At 36.8% G+C, this 14,636-nt stretch overlaps 1 protein-coding gene and 1 pseudogene across 1 annotated transcript; one reads left to right on the forward strand and one right to left on the reverse strand.

Moving 5' to 3' along the window:
• Positions 1–1,710: 1,710 nt before the first annotated feature.
• Positions 1,711–3,119, reverse strand: LOC143452164 (ceramide synthase 2 pseudogene; annotated as a pseudogene).
• A 5,669-nt stretch (positions 3,120–8,788) lies between these two features.
• Positions 8,789–10,585, forward strand: LOC143453105 (biogenesis of lysosome-related organelles complex 1 subunit 6-like). Its single transcript, XM_076954253.1, has 2 exons — positions 8,789–9,260; positions 9,930–10,585. Exons 1-2 carry the CDS (start codon positions 8,863–8,865, stop codon positions 10,078–10,080), a joined length of 549 nt encoding a protein of 182 aa, XP_076810368.1. The 5' UTR covers positions 8,789–8,862; the 3' UTR covers positions 10,081–10,585.
• The last annotated feature ends 4,051 nt before the right edge of the window (positions 10,586–14,636 follow it).

Below are 14,636 nucleotides of genomic sequence, written 5' to 3' on the forward strand. Positions count from 1 at the left end.
TGGTCTGGATTAGCCAGTGATCTTACATTAATATTCATAGTTGTGAAAATGTTATTGGTACTAGTATAGTTTTTACCAAATTGTTTATGTTATAGGAAAGAATGTATTGGTCACCATTTTTATTCATTACGCCATTTTCGAGATCAAATACTTGGTCTAAATTATGGCGTAACTACTAAGCAATTACACTCCTAACGCAAAATGACAGGGGTTAGTTTATAATAGCCATACGGTCTATAAAAGGGATCTCATACTCAAATCGCACCTACGGCCGCATAAAAAATTTTGAGTATACCAGCGGGACATAACAACAAATTTAAGAAGTACGACGTCTGGGGGCGCGCCTTCCAAACACCCCGTTTCGTCACAACCATTTCAAAAAAACAACCAAAAGTTAGTTTTAAACTATGGAGAAAATTTTTACAAATTAGCTAATAATTACAGGAGTTTTTTCCTCCAAGGGAAGTTCACATTTAAATCCATCCACCACCCCTTGTACATAGCCTCAAATGCAAGCATTAACTGCGCAGCATATGCAAGCGACGTGTTCATCGAATGTGAAACTGTAGTCTCTGTGGGTTGCATAAGGGGAGTATGCTGAGCCAGCCGATATCCATGTGGCTCTAGTCTATAAGTAGTTCACCATGTAAACTTGATGTTTTTGCAAAAACGATTTGATGAATGACAGTTCACATGAAAACTTCAAAAAAAGGCATAGAAAGTCATTTTGCGTGCTGCCAATATTCTGCTGAGGCAAAACGAGAATTTTCGACGATGAATCTCATATACAGCGACAAAAGAAAGCGCCTCGTCACTGATATAATGTATCAAATCTTTTGATAATAAAATTTATTGGGCTTCCCCTTAATTTGTGCAACGCAAAAGATTCGGTTAAAATATGTGGTTAAGAAAAAACCACTCAGCCGATGATACCAGAGTTATATATTCAACTGAAGCTTTTACATAATAGCAATGAACTGTCTATACGGAAGTATATGGATTATTATGGTAAATAAAATTATTATCTAAATATTTGTATTTTTTAATAACCGTACAAAGAATGAGTTGACCTTTAACAATGGGTATGTAGGCGAACCGGTTGCTAACTAAATCCCACCACTGACCCAAGGTCGTGGAAAGCTAACAGCATTGTGGTACCCAGAACTTGGTAGTTATCTGCCTTGTTGTTACCAGAAAAGTTTCGTGTAACTGTCACGTAAGATAGCCATGTCGCATTCTTCTTGTCTTCCATCTTTTTGACGAATTCCTCATCACGAACAAAGGTACTAATCTGAGGTCCATCGAACACACCTGCCTTGATTTTTTCAAACAACAATTTAGGAAAAGCAGAAAGTATATGCTGAAACATTCACCATCGTTATCCAGTGCCTTCACAAACTGTTCCATCAAGCCGAGTTTTATGTGGAGTAGGGAAAATGCAATCTTCTCTTGGTTTGCGATTCGGTCGTGCGCAACGTTTGGCATGACTGACAGGAAGTTTCATGGGTGGGCTACTCCTTGTGGGTCCAGTGTTTCTCTCGATCTCAGCTGTTCCACATGCAAAGATAGCAGAGATACTTGTGAAACCTCTCTGTTGGCCAAGAAGAAAACCGACCACTTCGAGGTCTTCACAAATGATCCCTAGTGTGCCGTGACACACAGTTTTGGAATCACTGATTTATATTTTATGCGTTTTTTCACCTTTAGCAATTTGACAGGTACGTGGAATCTAAATGTAAAACGTCGCTATGAGGATGTAAACAAAGTCAATTCCAGCTGTAAAAATTTTATGTATGTTCAAACTACAAGCACAAATGGATACAAGAAATCAATACTTAAAACACCACATAACAGTAAACTTCTCTTTAACAACAGCAGGATCATGACATGAAATAGAAAAAGTTTGAAGGACTAATTTTTTCTTTCTATTCTTCTTTTCGCTTCGGCCTCATTTCAAGTTCTTCCGCATCCTCATCGTGGGTCGATTCTTCCTCATCACTCCTGTCATCTTTTTCAACATTTCCAGTTCTCACCATTTTAATTGCCATCTTTACGATAATAGAAGTCCAGAAAATATGAAGAATCTGGAGCACCATAAAAAGAACGTTGAAAAAGTAATAGCCAGGAAAGGGTTGAAATAACCACATACTTTTGACCAAAGTAGTGTAGATGGCCATGTAAGGGTAAACCATTATTCGAGATATAATGAATATGATTGCAAAAAGGGTGAATATTCGATCTGCACCCGACTGATGCTTTGCGTAGTGAAAACACTTTCCAGCCTCCAAGAATATGTCGGAAATGTCGTGAATCGCCATTACCAGGGTGCCGATTCTCACGAAATTAGCCACATAGGAAAACGTGATTAAAAAAATTGTGGCCAAATGGTGGATTATTTGTTCGTTGAAATCTTTTCGCTTCACGTCGGTCATGACAGAAAATAATAGAGAGATGTAAAATCCTCCTTCCAACATGTAATAAAAGTACACTGATGACCAAACATTTTGTTTTGTCAAATCTATCCAACAGTGCATCGTATCCCAAAACCAAGGTGCTCGTACAAGCAGATTTATTCCAAATGAGAATGCAAAAGTATAGAAGAAACATCTCCAATTCGCCTCAGAAAACTTTTGCACTAAGCTCGGTCTGGCCATATTCCGACGCCTGCGAAACCAGCGCGACACTTTACTTTCGTTCCAGTTTACACTCATAGCAAGTTTCACGATATCTTTGTTAGATGGCGTTTTATTGTTTTGGTAAGCTCTTTCAAGTTCTTTGCTTTCTCTGGGTCGCTTTCTTCTGTCGATAATGTTCAGTCGTTTTGCTAATGGTCTGGCAATGACGATTTCATAGATACGGCGAACAAAATATATGACCACAGCAAATATCAACATCATGTAAAGATCACTCGCTTTTGCTCTATGTTGACCTGGTTTTAATTGGACGTCTTTAGAAGATAGCCCAGGGGGATACCAAAAGTAATCAGCTTGAAGAAAATTTATCAAATTATTCATTTCTTACGATTTCCACTTGAAATTTTTGCGGGAAACTTCAATAGATAAAAAAACCTATTCCAGAAATATTTGTAAAATAATGCACAGTTTTATAAAATTAAAAAATTTAAACATAAACAGCGTAAAGGAATAAATAAAAGTGAAATGGTATCCAATTATATGATTTTATAATATAAGTGTAAAATTGGCATTTGATTGCGTTTTGTCTTAATAGTCTTTGTCTTAATTGCAACATAATTTAAATGGCATGTAGCAGACATTATATAGGCAGACAAATACCATAGTCAACGGCTAAAACTGATTACTACGTCTATTCCGCTTAGTTGCAATCAACATGATCATGATTTTGCTTGCCGTATGCATAGCTGATATGTAACAAACAAATGTAGCCTACTAAACTGCTTAGCAAACATGCTTTGAAATAGATAATGATAATTCTTCTACTGATCAAGACATTTCTCATACACACAGCACCTCCAGAGAGTACTAACTAATATCTAACAGCTCATAGCTTTTTTTCAGCGGAAATCAACTAAATACAAGTAATGGGAAATGAGTTTGATTGAAAGTTGCCTGCGACATAACAGAATATACGATTCAAGAGAAAAGTTTTTTGTATTCTTTTCAAAAGAAAGGCAATAGACCGTTTCACAAGAAATAAAAGAAAATGTCTTTTTCCGTTGGACCACGCCAACTTAAAAAGGCAAAAAAAAACATTGAGGCCAAACGGCTGACCGATTCGTTATTTTTTATATATATATATATTATTATATATTCGTAATTAAATTAGTTAATGGTCAGCTCAGTCAAGATGAACGCAGTGATGAAGAAGAAGTCAGTAGCGAAAACGACCAGCCTACTGAGGAATCACCAAAATAAAAATAAAAATGAATAGAATATTCCGCAAAGCAAGCACGTGTGAAATTAACTCACAGAGCTACTTTACTCAGTGTCAAAGTATTTAACTCGAGTACAATTTTTGTGCTACAGTTACGGGAACGTACTCAATAGCTTATTTATTTGCCACTATTCGAATGTATTTGAATTGCTGCTTCTTTGTCAATTTTTACAGTTGATCTGTTGTTGGCAACTTATCTTCATTATTAAATTTATCAAGTTATATGTTATGCAGTCAATGGCCTACTGTTTATTCAAAAGTTTTCGATCGCCTTCTTGATTAATTATACTACGTAAAGAACATAGATCGTTTTGGGGTAAAAACAAGATTGTCTTGATAAACAGCTAAAATTTATTATACGAAAGTAAAAAGATTTTCTGTTATTTTTATAAGTTATTGAACTAATTACAATGAAGTACCATAGTTTCTATGCTGAGTACTCGGTAGTCTACTTGCCACCTGGTCTGGTATTTGTTGTACTCGTGTGTTTTGAGAAACTAAGTAAGTGTAAGTAGTTGTAGCTTACTCAAAATATATTGTAAACTACTTGTATAGAGCTCTGTGAACCTATTGGACACACTTCTGTGCCATCAATCATGCCATGCGTTATCGAAAACGACCATCAAGTTACTGATGTCTTAACTGTCCACTTATTTCTGTGAGTATGAGCACACATTCTTCACAGTGATTGTTGTTAAAACTGTGGTGGTTGACGTCATGCCACAAACAAACAAGGATAACAATTATGACGTTACCAAGATATATCGTCTCAAGCTGCAGAAGAGAAAAAGACAATTTGTTTTAGCAATTTACCTGCCATGACGAACTGTATGAGAAGCCTTTTGTGCATTGCCAGACTTTATTTTGTTCGTGGGTTAGTGATTAATTGTGTGGGTAGTCGCATCTCACATGCACAAAACTCTCGTAATACACAGAACATTCCTGAAAAGTTTAGAGTACTTTCTGAGAAGCGACTTTAAAGACGCCTATGAGAAGCAGTACCTGTGGCATCAGGAGAGAAAGAGAAACCCGTCATGATTTCGAGGTAACCTGACGTCTGTAGAAGTTCGGTATTTTTTCAGCTGGCACGCACGTCGACTGACTTTGTCAACGCCCAACGAAATGAGAAACATAGGTATTACTTGTATGGAACCGAATTAAAGCGAACTTAATCAAATAAACTGAGGAATAATTAAAATTCTGAACAAATTACAATTGTTTATACAGCCCTGCTGTGTCGTATCTCACGTATAGTTTTTTTCTTATATCTCACGATTTTTTTTTCAGGAAAAAAATTTGCGCAAATCGCCTGTTGCCGCGAAATATATATTTTTCATTCGGACTAAGCGTTAGAACCCAGCCTATTTCCTACTGTTGTGTCGCAATTTATGTTCCACTTCTCACTCATGCAACCTACAGTACCGTTGCCGAACCGTTGTTAGCAGAAACTTTTGGAAAGGACTTACACAACCAGCTCTCTCACAACTTCGGTGGGATGTTATGAGGCGAATGCAAATAAGTCTAGAATTGCAGTGAGGTGTGGACGGTGAGGCTTGCAAGGAAGAAGCATTGGCCGAAGTCGAGTATTGATGTAGGTGAAAGTCACCCATGATGGGACACTTTTAGGAAAACTGCTCCCACTCAAAAATGAGATATACTTTGGCTGATCTTTGTATGGATTATGCTAAATATGGCATTGCTTGAAATTAGGCGCATGAGTTTTAATAAATTTTTTGTTATTCGTTGAGCGACTTACAAAATAAAAATAGATTTTTGTCCCACCTTGGATAACTTTGTTAAACTGAAGCGAGACAGTACGTATTAATTCTTAGCAGTAAAACCTTGATTAATTAAGCAATACTTTAAAATGGGGTAATGATTGTTGTTTAATCCTTCCTCATTTAAATTTTTCTAGCATGACAGTCTAGGTGGCAGCTTTAAACACCTAAAAAATCGCTGCTGTACTATGGCGTCAATATACAATATCAATTACTATAGCAACCGTTTTTATTGTAAAGTATTTATTTTTTAATGGCACTTTTAGTGAAACTTATAATGTAAAAAATATTTTGAAATGTAATAAGTTACAATATATTAGCTTAGGAAATAAGGACAAAATAACGAAATGCAAAAACAAGTATTGACAGAAAACAATTAAAAAGATACAAACTGTAATTTCGTCACGCATGGTTGTTGATGTAGACAACATTGTCAGCAGTTGCAAGAAGTCGTGACGAAGAAAAAATTTTGATGTCAGGCTTAATTCGAAGACAAAATTGAGGCATAGAAAGACATTTGTATGTATCGAAACTTAGACGATAAAAGTTATTCCATTTTTGAAACTTTGTCATTCAAATAAATTTGCATACAAATTTAAAAACAAAATTTGTGCTGATTTTTGCAAGACTTAGGCTAAATGCCAAAGGCAGCCTAATTTGATTGATCGAACAAACTATGGCGAAGGTTAAAGCTGTTAAGTTACTCCGTTGCTGACTCCTCACTCAAAAAGCTGCTGCTCCAGTTGTATGTTAGCTTCGCTCATATATTGAAAAAACGACCTTCTGAGTTCAACGCTTTTATTGAACTGCCGTCTTGTGCGCAAGCTGTGAAGAAAAGGAAAGAGAAAACGGACGCGGAGTGAGAATATTACCACTTGCGGGGAGTATTCTGAGGGCGCCAGCCAGCGACAAACCAAGAAGCACCCAACGGCCGCTACAAAACAACGAAAGGTAATCTTCCATAAATCTGTGCGTTTATAAGTGAGTTAAGGATTTTGATTGTTGAGTATAGACGATTAAAGAAATCCTGCCATCCAAAAATTGCTGGCCATAACTCAAAACTTAAGGTCTGCAGATGCTTTTTTAATGCAGATTCAGAGCTTATCTGTCTTAACTTATGTTATATTAACTTAATTTACCTGTTGAATTAATTATCTGACTCTATTGTTGCGTGCGGTTAGAATACTCTAACCTCTTGTCAGCCGAAAGCTTTTAATATTACAACAGACATAGTTTACAAGAAAAGGTTTTTATTGTAGGTGCTGTACACTTTCTCAATATTACGCATAATCAAAAATATAGTAATACCACTGCTTAGAAGATGTCTATTGAGTTGCAAACACCATGACCAGCATAGTAAGCTCATATGACTCTCTCTGTGTATCTCTCCGTCTGTCTCTGCTCGCCGGTAAAAGTGCGAGCTTGTAACACGTGAAGCGATGGGAGTGAAAATATTCGACAAGAAAAACGGAGCATTTCAAAACGTGTGCAGTGAAGAACACAATGTGTTGCCAATGGGAGTTACATGCAGTTGAAGCTGACGTGTAGATAAATACAATCAGTATAAAGTTAAGAAGGGGGCATTTGCAATAAAGATTTCTTATCAGCACAGGTGCTGGAAACAACCTGGGAACGTACTAAAAGGAGTTTTCACATGAAGTTATTTAGAGTAGGTTTCCAAATAACAAACGACAGTTGAAGTGTTATCAAAAAGCAAGTTCATAAACTTCAATCAATAGCTAGAAAACACTTTTCCAAGAAATGATGTAATGGTATTAAAAGTGCCACCCAGGCCGCTACAGGTCTATGTCGATTAGAATCGATGAAAAGCTATCTAGCCCACAGGATTTTTCAAGGGTCTAAATCTATAATAACAAGTGTGAGCTTAGATATATGCACGAGAGAAAAATTGAATAGGTGCACACTTGGCTAGACGTTGCATAGGCCTACCTGAACTCTTGAGTTAGTGGATCCACACACCCAAGATCTTTGCAAATTGTTCCCTGAAATACAGACTGGATCGCGAAAAAGCTAGCAAAGTCAGCATTCAGGCTGCAAAATATTGTTGTTGCCAAAACAGACTGGAAACGGGTTACAGTGTTAGTCAATTTGATCCACAGTTGCACATCAGAATTTATGAATCAGACATAAAATGTTGTTTCACAGTGTTTATAAATGATAAGATGTTTATGAAGTCATCAATGTAGAACATGTATCATTAACAGCCAAATTTCTAGTATAGCCTGGCTTTTAAGCTTTGAGTGGTCTTAGGTATTTCTGACTTCATTTGTTACTTGGCGACAACTTCAAATATCCAAATTTTTATGAGTTGTTTGATCGTATTTATCAGAATTAAACAGACATGTTCAATATAAAACATGCCATCATAACAGGCAAAACCAATCGGATATTATGCACAGTCCCGACTCGAAAGTACAGCAGTCTTTGATGGGAAATTGTGCATGCAAACACGAAAATTTTTGCGTGATGGGGCGCACTGAAGCTTTAATTCTTTGTATATTTATTATAAATTGGCATGATGAGTAACATATTCGGCGTGCCTGTTGATGAATCTTGTGCGTGCAGATGCCACACTTTCCTCTATGGTATACAGGTTATATTCAGTCAGCTTTCTTAAAACCAAACTTAACATCATTCTTATTCGACCACTGTTATATCCACTCAAAATAAGCTCCTGTTGTGGAATTCGCTGGTGTGAAGCCTTGTATATGAAATTATAGTTGGAATAATGATGTCAACACGTGTAAAGCATAAATGTAAAACAGCCGAGTTTGAAAAAATGGTTGAGTTTTAACTTACAAAGATAATTAAAATAGTCACAAAAGACACCCTACACCCACTGGTCTAGTAAAGCTTATATTTTTATGCACCCAAGTTGCAACTATCAGGTTGCTAAAATGGATAAAGTAATATAAACATTTTTTTTTGCTTAAAGAAAGAGTTTGTTTGTTAAAAATATATAATTGCCGCAACCTGTCTATATCAATAAATCTGTATGCACTTAAAAACTCAATCACTAACATTGCTTAAGTAGATATCTTCTTGATTAGTCATTGTTGAATTATCACTACAATAACAGATGCTATTTTGACTCCCAGTTCAACTCATTGTTTGTAATTAGTTAGTTTTGTTATGTACATGTAAATGTTTAATGGAAGCTTCATTGATCACAAAGGATAAGAATGGTGACAAGATTAGGATTAAACAAGGACATGATGGTTTAGTAAATCCAGATGATGCTCCAATTGCAGATGAAAATGTGAGCGTTACTTCATCACCACTGAATCATATCAGTGTGACCACTCAGACACTTGCCAGTTTGTTTGTGTCCCAATTTGCAACAAGCTTGAACGATACTGAGTCAAAACTAAACGATATACAACAAAACCAAAATGTTTTAATCGAAAGTTTACACCAAGAAAGACAAAGACTCAATGACCACAATGCAGTTGGTGAGGTTGAAAGCGCTATGACCCATATTCATCATTATCAAATGAAACTGGCTAAAATTAAGAAAGATATGTCCACCTTAAAGGAAATATCTCAAAGGTAAATTCTGAATTATTATGATAAGTACTAAGCAATTGCTTAGATTTTGTTATCTACAAATCAGTGCGGTCACTAGCCGCACCAATTTTTGTGTTTTACTACATCCTTTTAGAAGTAGTAGTTGTAATGTTCTTATGTACCTTTCAATTCTTTGATTTAGAACGAGCTCACACAGAACGTGCATACACGACTGTTGGTTTAATCGAATCCAGTTCCTATGGACGTTTCCACTCCATCTCATTGACGATGGCTTCGGTCTACAGTATTTTTCTCGATATTGAAGGCTGTTTATTCTGACACCATGTAATGTTCTGATATTCGGATGGATTCGAATAAACCAACAGTTGTGTATGCACGCTCTACGTGAGCTTGTTCTAAATCATTGGGTTGAAAGGTACATCAAAACATTACAGTAGTCATCTGTATTCCTGTTGGACTTTCTATCATACCACAGTGTTGTGTGTTTGATTTTATTTAAAACATGAGCCATCTCGTTTGAAGAAAATAAAACATTCTTATGCTACTTAAATGGAAAAATTACAAATGTATGACTTAAGTAAACAATGAACTAATTACATTACACATAACTTTTTAAACACAATACCTAACAATCAGTCAGGGATAAAGCTAACCATACCTCAACCTAAAATCAATGTCGCTTTCACAAAGGTTACGAAAGAAAGCGGTACACTTAAAACAGCAGAAGGAAAATGAGGAGCTGAAAAAAAGAGAAGACAGGGAGAGGTGCATGGAAGAAGATAGGAAGCTTATCGCGAAGCCTGTTCTTGATTTGGGTCCAAATGCATCAACAAAGTCTTAACAAACTCAACTTCGTTGACGGAGTAGTTGTTTATCATTTTAGTAAAGTTTTTACAAAAATTTTGATTACGCTTCTATTTAGATTGATGTGTTGTTTAAGTCAGATATATCCATTGAAAACGCTTAATTGGGCGAAGTATGACGTTTTTTTGAAGTGTGGGCCGCACATTCAATAATTTACTAAAGGTAGTGGGATAAAAATGGTCGCTCTTTAACTAAAAAAATTTTGTTTAAATTGTACAACATTAAAGCACGTTGTTTTTGGGACCTGCTTGCTTGTTGCTACATCTCTGAGATTTACCACAAATACAAGATGTACGCCGCCCAGCAATATATTACATTTGACAGTTGTTAGCACCTAGAGTTGTCATTACTGGCACACATGACAACAAGAACTTCGCAGGTTGGACATACCTTACTTTCTCATTTGATTTACAGCAGTGTTACTGTATAGTATTATGCCTATATGATATGACATCCTAAATATAATCATTCTTTTTAACTCAGTGGTGTTTTACATTTCACGTTGGACCTCGTTAATTAAATGCTTTTGACGCATAAGGGTATCCAAACATTACTAACTTCGATGATTTGTATACAAATTTTCATGTAGGATTGGTAGCGAAAATTTTTCGGCGAATTGTTTTTGGGAAACATCCAACTTCTGTCTACAAATACGCTGCTTTGTTTAGCTTGAACTTCAGGGAACGATAATTGCTTTTTACCTACTAGATATTGGGACCGAGGGAATACGACTTAACGTTTTCACTAAAAATATCTGGTTGATCACGAGGTAACGAAACGCTACTGCAGACAGTTTAGATTTGGAAGTGAGAAAAGCTACACTAGTGTATAGCATAGTACAAAATACTCAGTAACAGTAACATTTCCGTGTTGCTAGGTTCTAGCTCAGATTTTTTTCAGTTAGCTTCTGTCAAAGCTTTGACAGAAGCTACTGTTTCTTTGAACTTGTTGTGGGTTTAGTAGCAATAGTAGGCTAGTTTTACCGGCAATGATTACCTTAATGTTTTTTGATTATGTTTTAAGCCTTTTCGGCTTTTTCCTGTTCATTACCGCATGCTAATGACAACTGGCTTCATTTATTCGCCCCACCCGTCCCACCACAAATTTTATATTATTAATTTTTAATATTTTGTTTTTAATGAATGCTTTTTAACTTGGCGGTCTTTAACTCTGGTAACGATCCGCGTGCAAAAATTTGAGCAGCTAGAAAGGGAGACCTCAAAAGCTTGGAACCCTGGGGCATGTGCCCAGTCGCCTCTATGGCCTACGTCGCACAAATATCTGTGCCCTCGATAATATAAAACTATTTCTAAGTTATTTTGTTAGAAGATTTAACTTTACTTGACAGCGCGTTTTCGTGTATACGCTACTCCCTTGTTGCCTTCGCTTGGCTAATATGCTTAGCGCGTGTTTAAGGCTTGTAGCACATAGCGTAAACTGAAAATTTAATAACTGAAATTTTTAACTCCCCATGACTGCTAAAGAAGGCTAACTGTTCTTCCCAGTAAGTAATCAAAATCTGAACGCCAGAGAAACTTTTATTTCAAGTGTGCGTTGTAAACTGAACACAAATAAATATGAAGAGTATCCTCATTTCAGCACGTGCTAATGGAAGTGTACTTCACAAGGTCGCCAGGATAAACGAAAACGTAAAGTAAATTAAAGTAAAATGTTCCAAAAAATGAATAAATTTCTTTTTTTATAAATTCGAGATAGCTACTTTGTGTGGTCTTGACCGCCACAGACTAGTAAAAAACATTGTAGGCTACTTCTGCTTTAAATTTTGTTGACACGATACCGAAGTATCAGCCTTCTGGCCGACTACCTCTAAGTAGCCTTCTTGACGAATCATTTTCAGTTGGACGCTGAAGATCTATTTACAAGACTGCACAGCGTATGCGCGTTGTTGGCTCGATAGTGGAGAGGTTAGACTTAGAGCGTTGGGCTCGCAGACGTGTGGCCCACGTTCGGTACCCAGTGGCGCTACCCTTGACCGTTGTAATACCCTTGGGCAAAGCAATTACGTCACTAGCTTCTGCACAGTTCCAAATTCAGGCAATTCAAAACAACTTAAAAAATCAACTAAGAAATCTGTTCGGCAATCGGAACTTGTACAAAGACTCGTAAGCTGGCGCTCGAGCGATGACGAATCATTGCCGCCGAGCTAAGACATGTAGACATTCCGAAATCCGAGGATAAGGATTGTGATACCATACCAGAAAACAAGAGTACGCACGTGCGTACCTTTTTCATATCCCAAGAAGTGCTAGTTTGAGGTCCGAGTTTCATTTAATACACATTTAAGTGTAACGTGATTATGTTTGGCAGAAAATTAAATAATTCAAGAGGTGATCCACAAACGTTTTTAGCGGTTAAACTTTCTCACTCGGCTGTCTGTTCCATTACAGTGATTGTACTAACATTAATAGGTTTGTGACGAAAGACAGATAATAACGTTGGGAGGCATTCTTTGGATATGATCCTGAAAGCGTAGGGTGCTTATACTGAGAATTGACTTGGAAGACGCTTAACAGGTATTGCCTATGGCCGCAGGATAGAAAGAGATAGCCCAGTCATCAATCCGGCATAATCTGACTCCGGTAAAACTTTGGTGTTTTTCTCGGCTAGCACTGCATGTAGACTGACACTGACAAAGAAACAAGAAACGTTGATAAAACTTTTAACGAAGCAAGGTAACGCGAACTGAATCAAACAAACTGAATGATCCCTGCCTAAGACACACGCGTTTATATAATAAGCCCATAGCCTACACCGAATGAGACAACTAGCGATCCGCATAAAAATGTGAAGATTCCAAGACTTTAAAGGAAAGTGTCCAACCACCACAGATTCTTAATTATACAACGTTTTAACAATATGCGCAAAGCACGCAGTCGAAAAACTGGACTTGGAGAGTCGTATCACCCATGCGTCTGTGTGCCTCTATGTTTAAGCAATGATCATTGTTGACTGTATTTTTTGTGCTAAATTTGTAGGTGTATTTCATGATATAGTTTCATAGCAAACTTTGGAGGGGACAAACTTGTTGTGGTATGCATTGGCAGTTACAGAATATGGTTTTAATTGTGATAAGCTATGATAATTAATTGTTCAAAAGTTGGGGTTAGCCTACATATCTCCCCGTCTTAAATGGGGGGAACATGTTTCCCCGACCCTGAAACGAGGTTCCTGGTTGTATTTATAAGTCTAGCGTATAATAAGATAATGGCGACAACGACAACAGAAAAAATAGCAACAGGACTTATAATGCGTTGCGCAGTTGAGCCAAAAACAATCAATTTAGTTTAGCAAAACGGCTCACAAAATAAATTCCCACAATTTTCCAGCTGTCACAAACATTTAACACAACTCGTGCTGACCAATAAGTGAGACCTAACGAAGACCATCGTTACTATTCAGGACATGCATACACTGCACCACAGGTGGACCATAAAAAGTTAATGAAGGAATCTGTGCTCAATTAATGCAGTAATATAGTATAAGCTCGACGTAATAGGCTACTGCAAATACAAGTTTACGAATCGATAACTTACCTTTTTCTGCAGGCTTACTTTCCTCGTCACAATGTTCGAATTCGGAAACGTTACGATGTTTATAATGTAACAAAGAAATCGTAGCTTAGCTCCAATTCTAACGCATCATACATACCACATACCACGCGTAGAATCATTTTGTTTTGAATTTCATTATAGCCCATATCTAGCTAGGCCTAAATGCTTAATAATAGCTCAATGAAGTGACTGAAAGGCGATGTTGGAACACAAACGGTGACCTGTTTTGTAAAGCTTTAAAAGATATAGTTATGGTGTCTTTGAAGAATTTTGGAAGTTTTCAGACGTAAGCGTTTTCAGGGTAAAAAGAATTTTTTGTTTCCGGGCAAGATCACAGTTTCTGTTCTTATGGCGTTTTAACTCAATTTAGTCAGATCTCAAAACAATACTCGTTCCACTTCATTTTTTGTCATAACCAGCAATACTATTTTAGAAAGTGTTCGTCGACATGTGTCACGATAGAATTTGAGCAATTCTTACTGTAAACTAAGACATTCCCTAAAGTCGAGCAGAAAGCAAACGCAAGCCACCATGCTTTTCAATTAGTCACTTAAGAATAAAAAGGACTCATAATGACAACTCTGAAATAGTCGTTAAACATGCAGTTTTTTTTTGAAAAGTCGTCTCTTATCGAAAATTCGTTATGACTTTATAGTAACAATGACAAGAGAATAGCAACTTAAAGATTCGACCCTCTTGAGCCTTTGCGATTACCAATAACGTTGTGGATGAGCACAAAATGTGGCCCCTGATCTTTTTAGCAGTGTTTTGAGTCGGTTTTTGTGGTGAAGGTGGCGCTAAAGATAAAAATTAAGCAAAATGGTTCTTCTAAACTCTAAAGAATCTGTAAGCATTCATCACATTTTCTTCTAAGCCTTTGTATTGAATCACCTTGGCATACAGTCAACCTTCTTTAATGCATTCCCTTTAATACTAAATTTTTTGTATTCTGTTTGGCGAC

Source organism: Clavelina lepadiformis, chromosome 4, assembly GCF_947623445.1.
Source record: "Clavelina lepadiformis chromosome 4, kaClaLepa1.1, whole genome shotgun sequence".
NCBI lineage: Eukaryota > Metazoa > Chordata > Ascidiacea > Aplousobranchia > Clavelinidae > Clavelina > Clavelina lepadiformis.

Excerpts from the sequence above, each read along its gene's own strand:
- LOC143453105 (XM_076954253.1), top strand. The coding sequence starts at position 8,863 with ATGGAAGCTTCATTGATCACAAAGGATAAGAATGGTGACAAGATTAGG. Across the intron at positions 9,261-9,929 it reads TTAAAGGAAATATCTCAAAG|GTTACGAAAGAAAGCGGTAC; the intron begins GTAAATTCTGAA and ends GCTTTCACAAAG.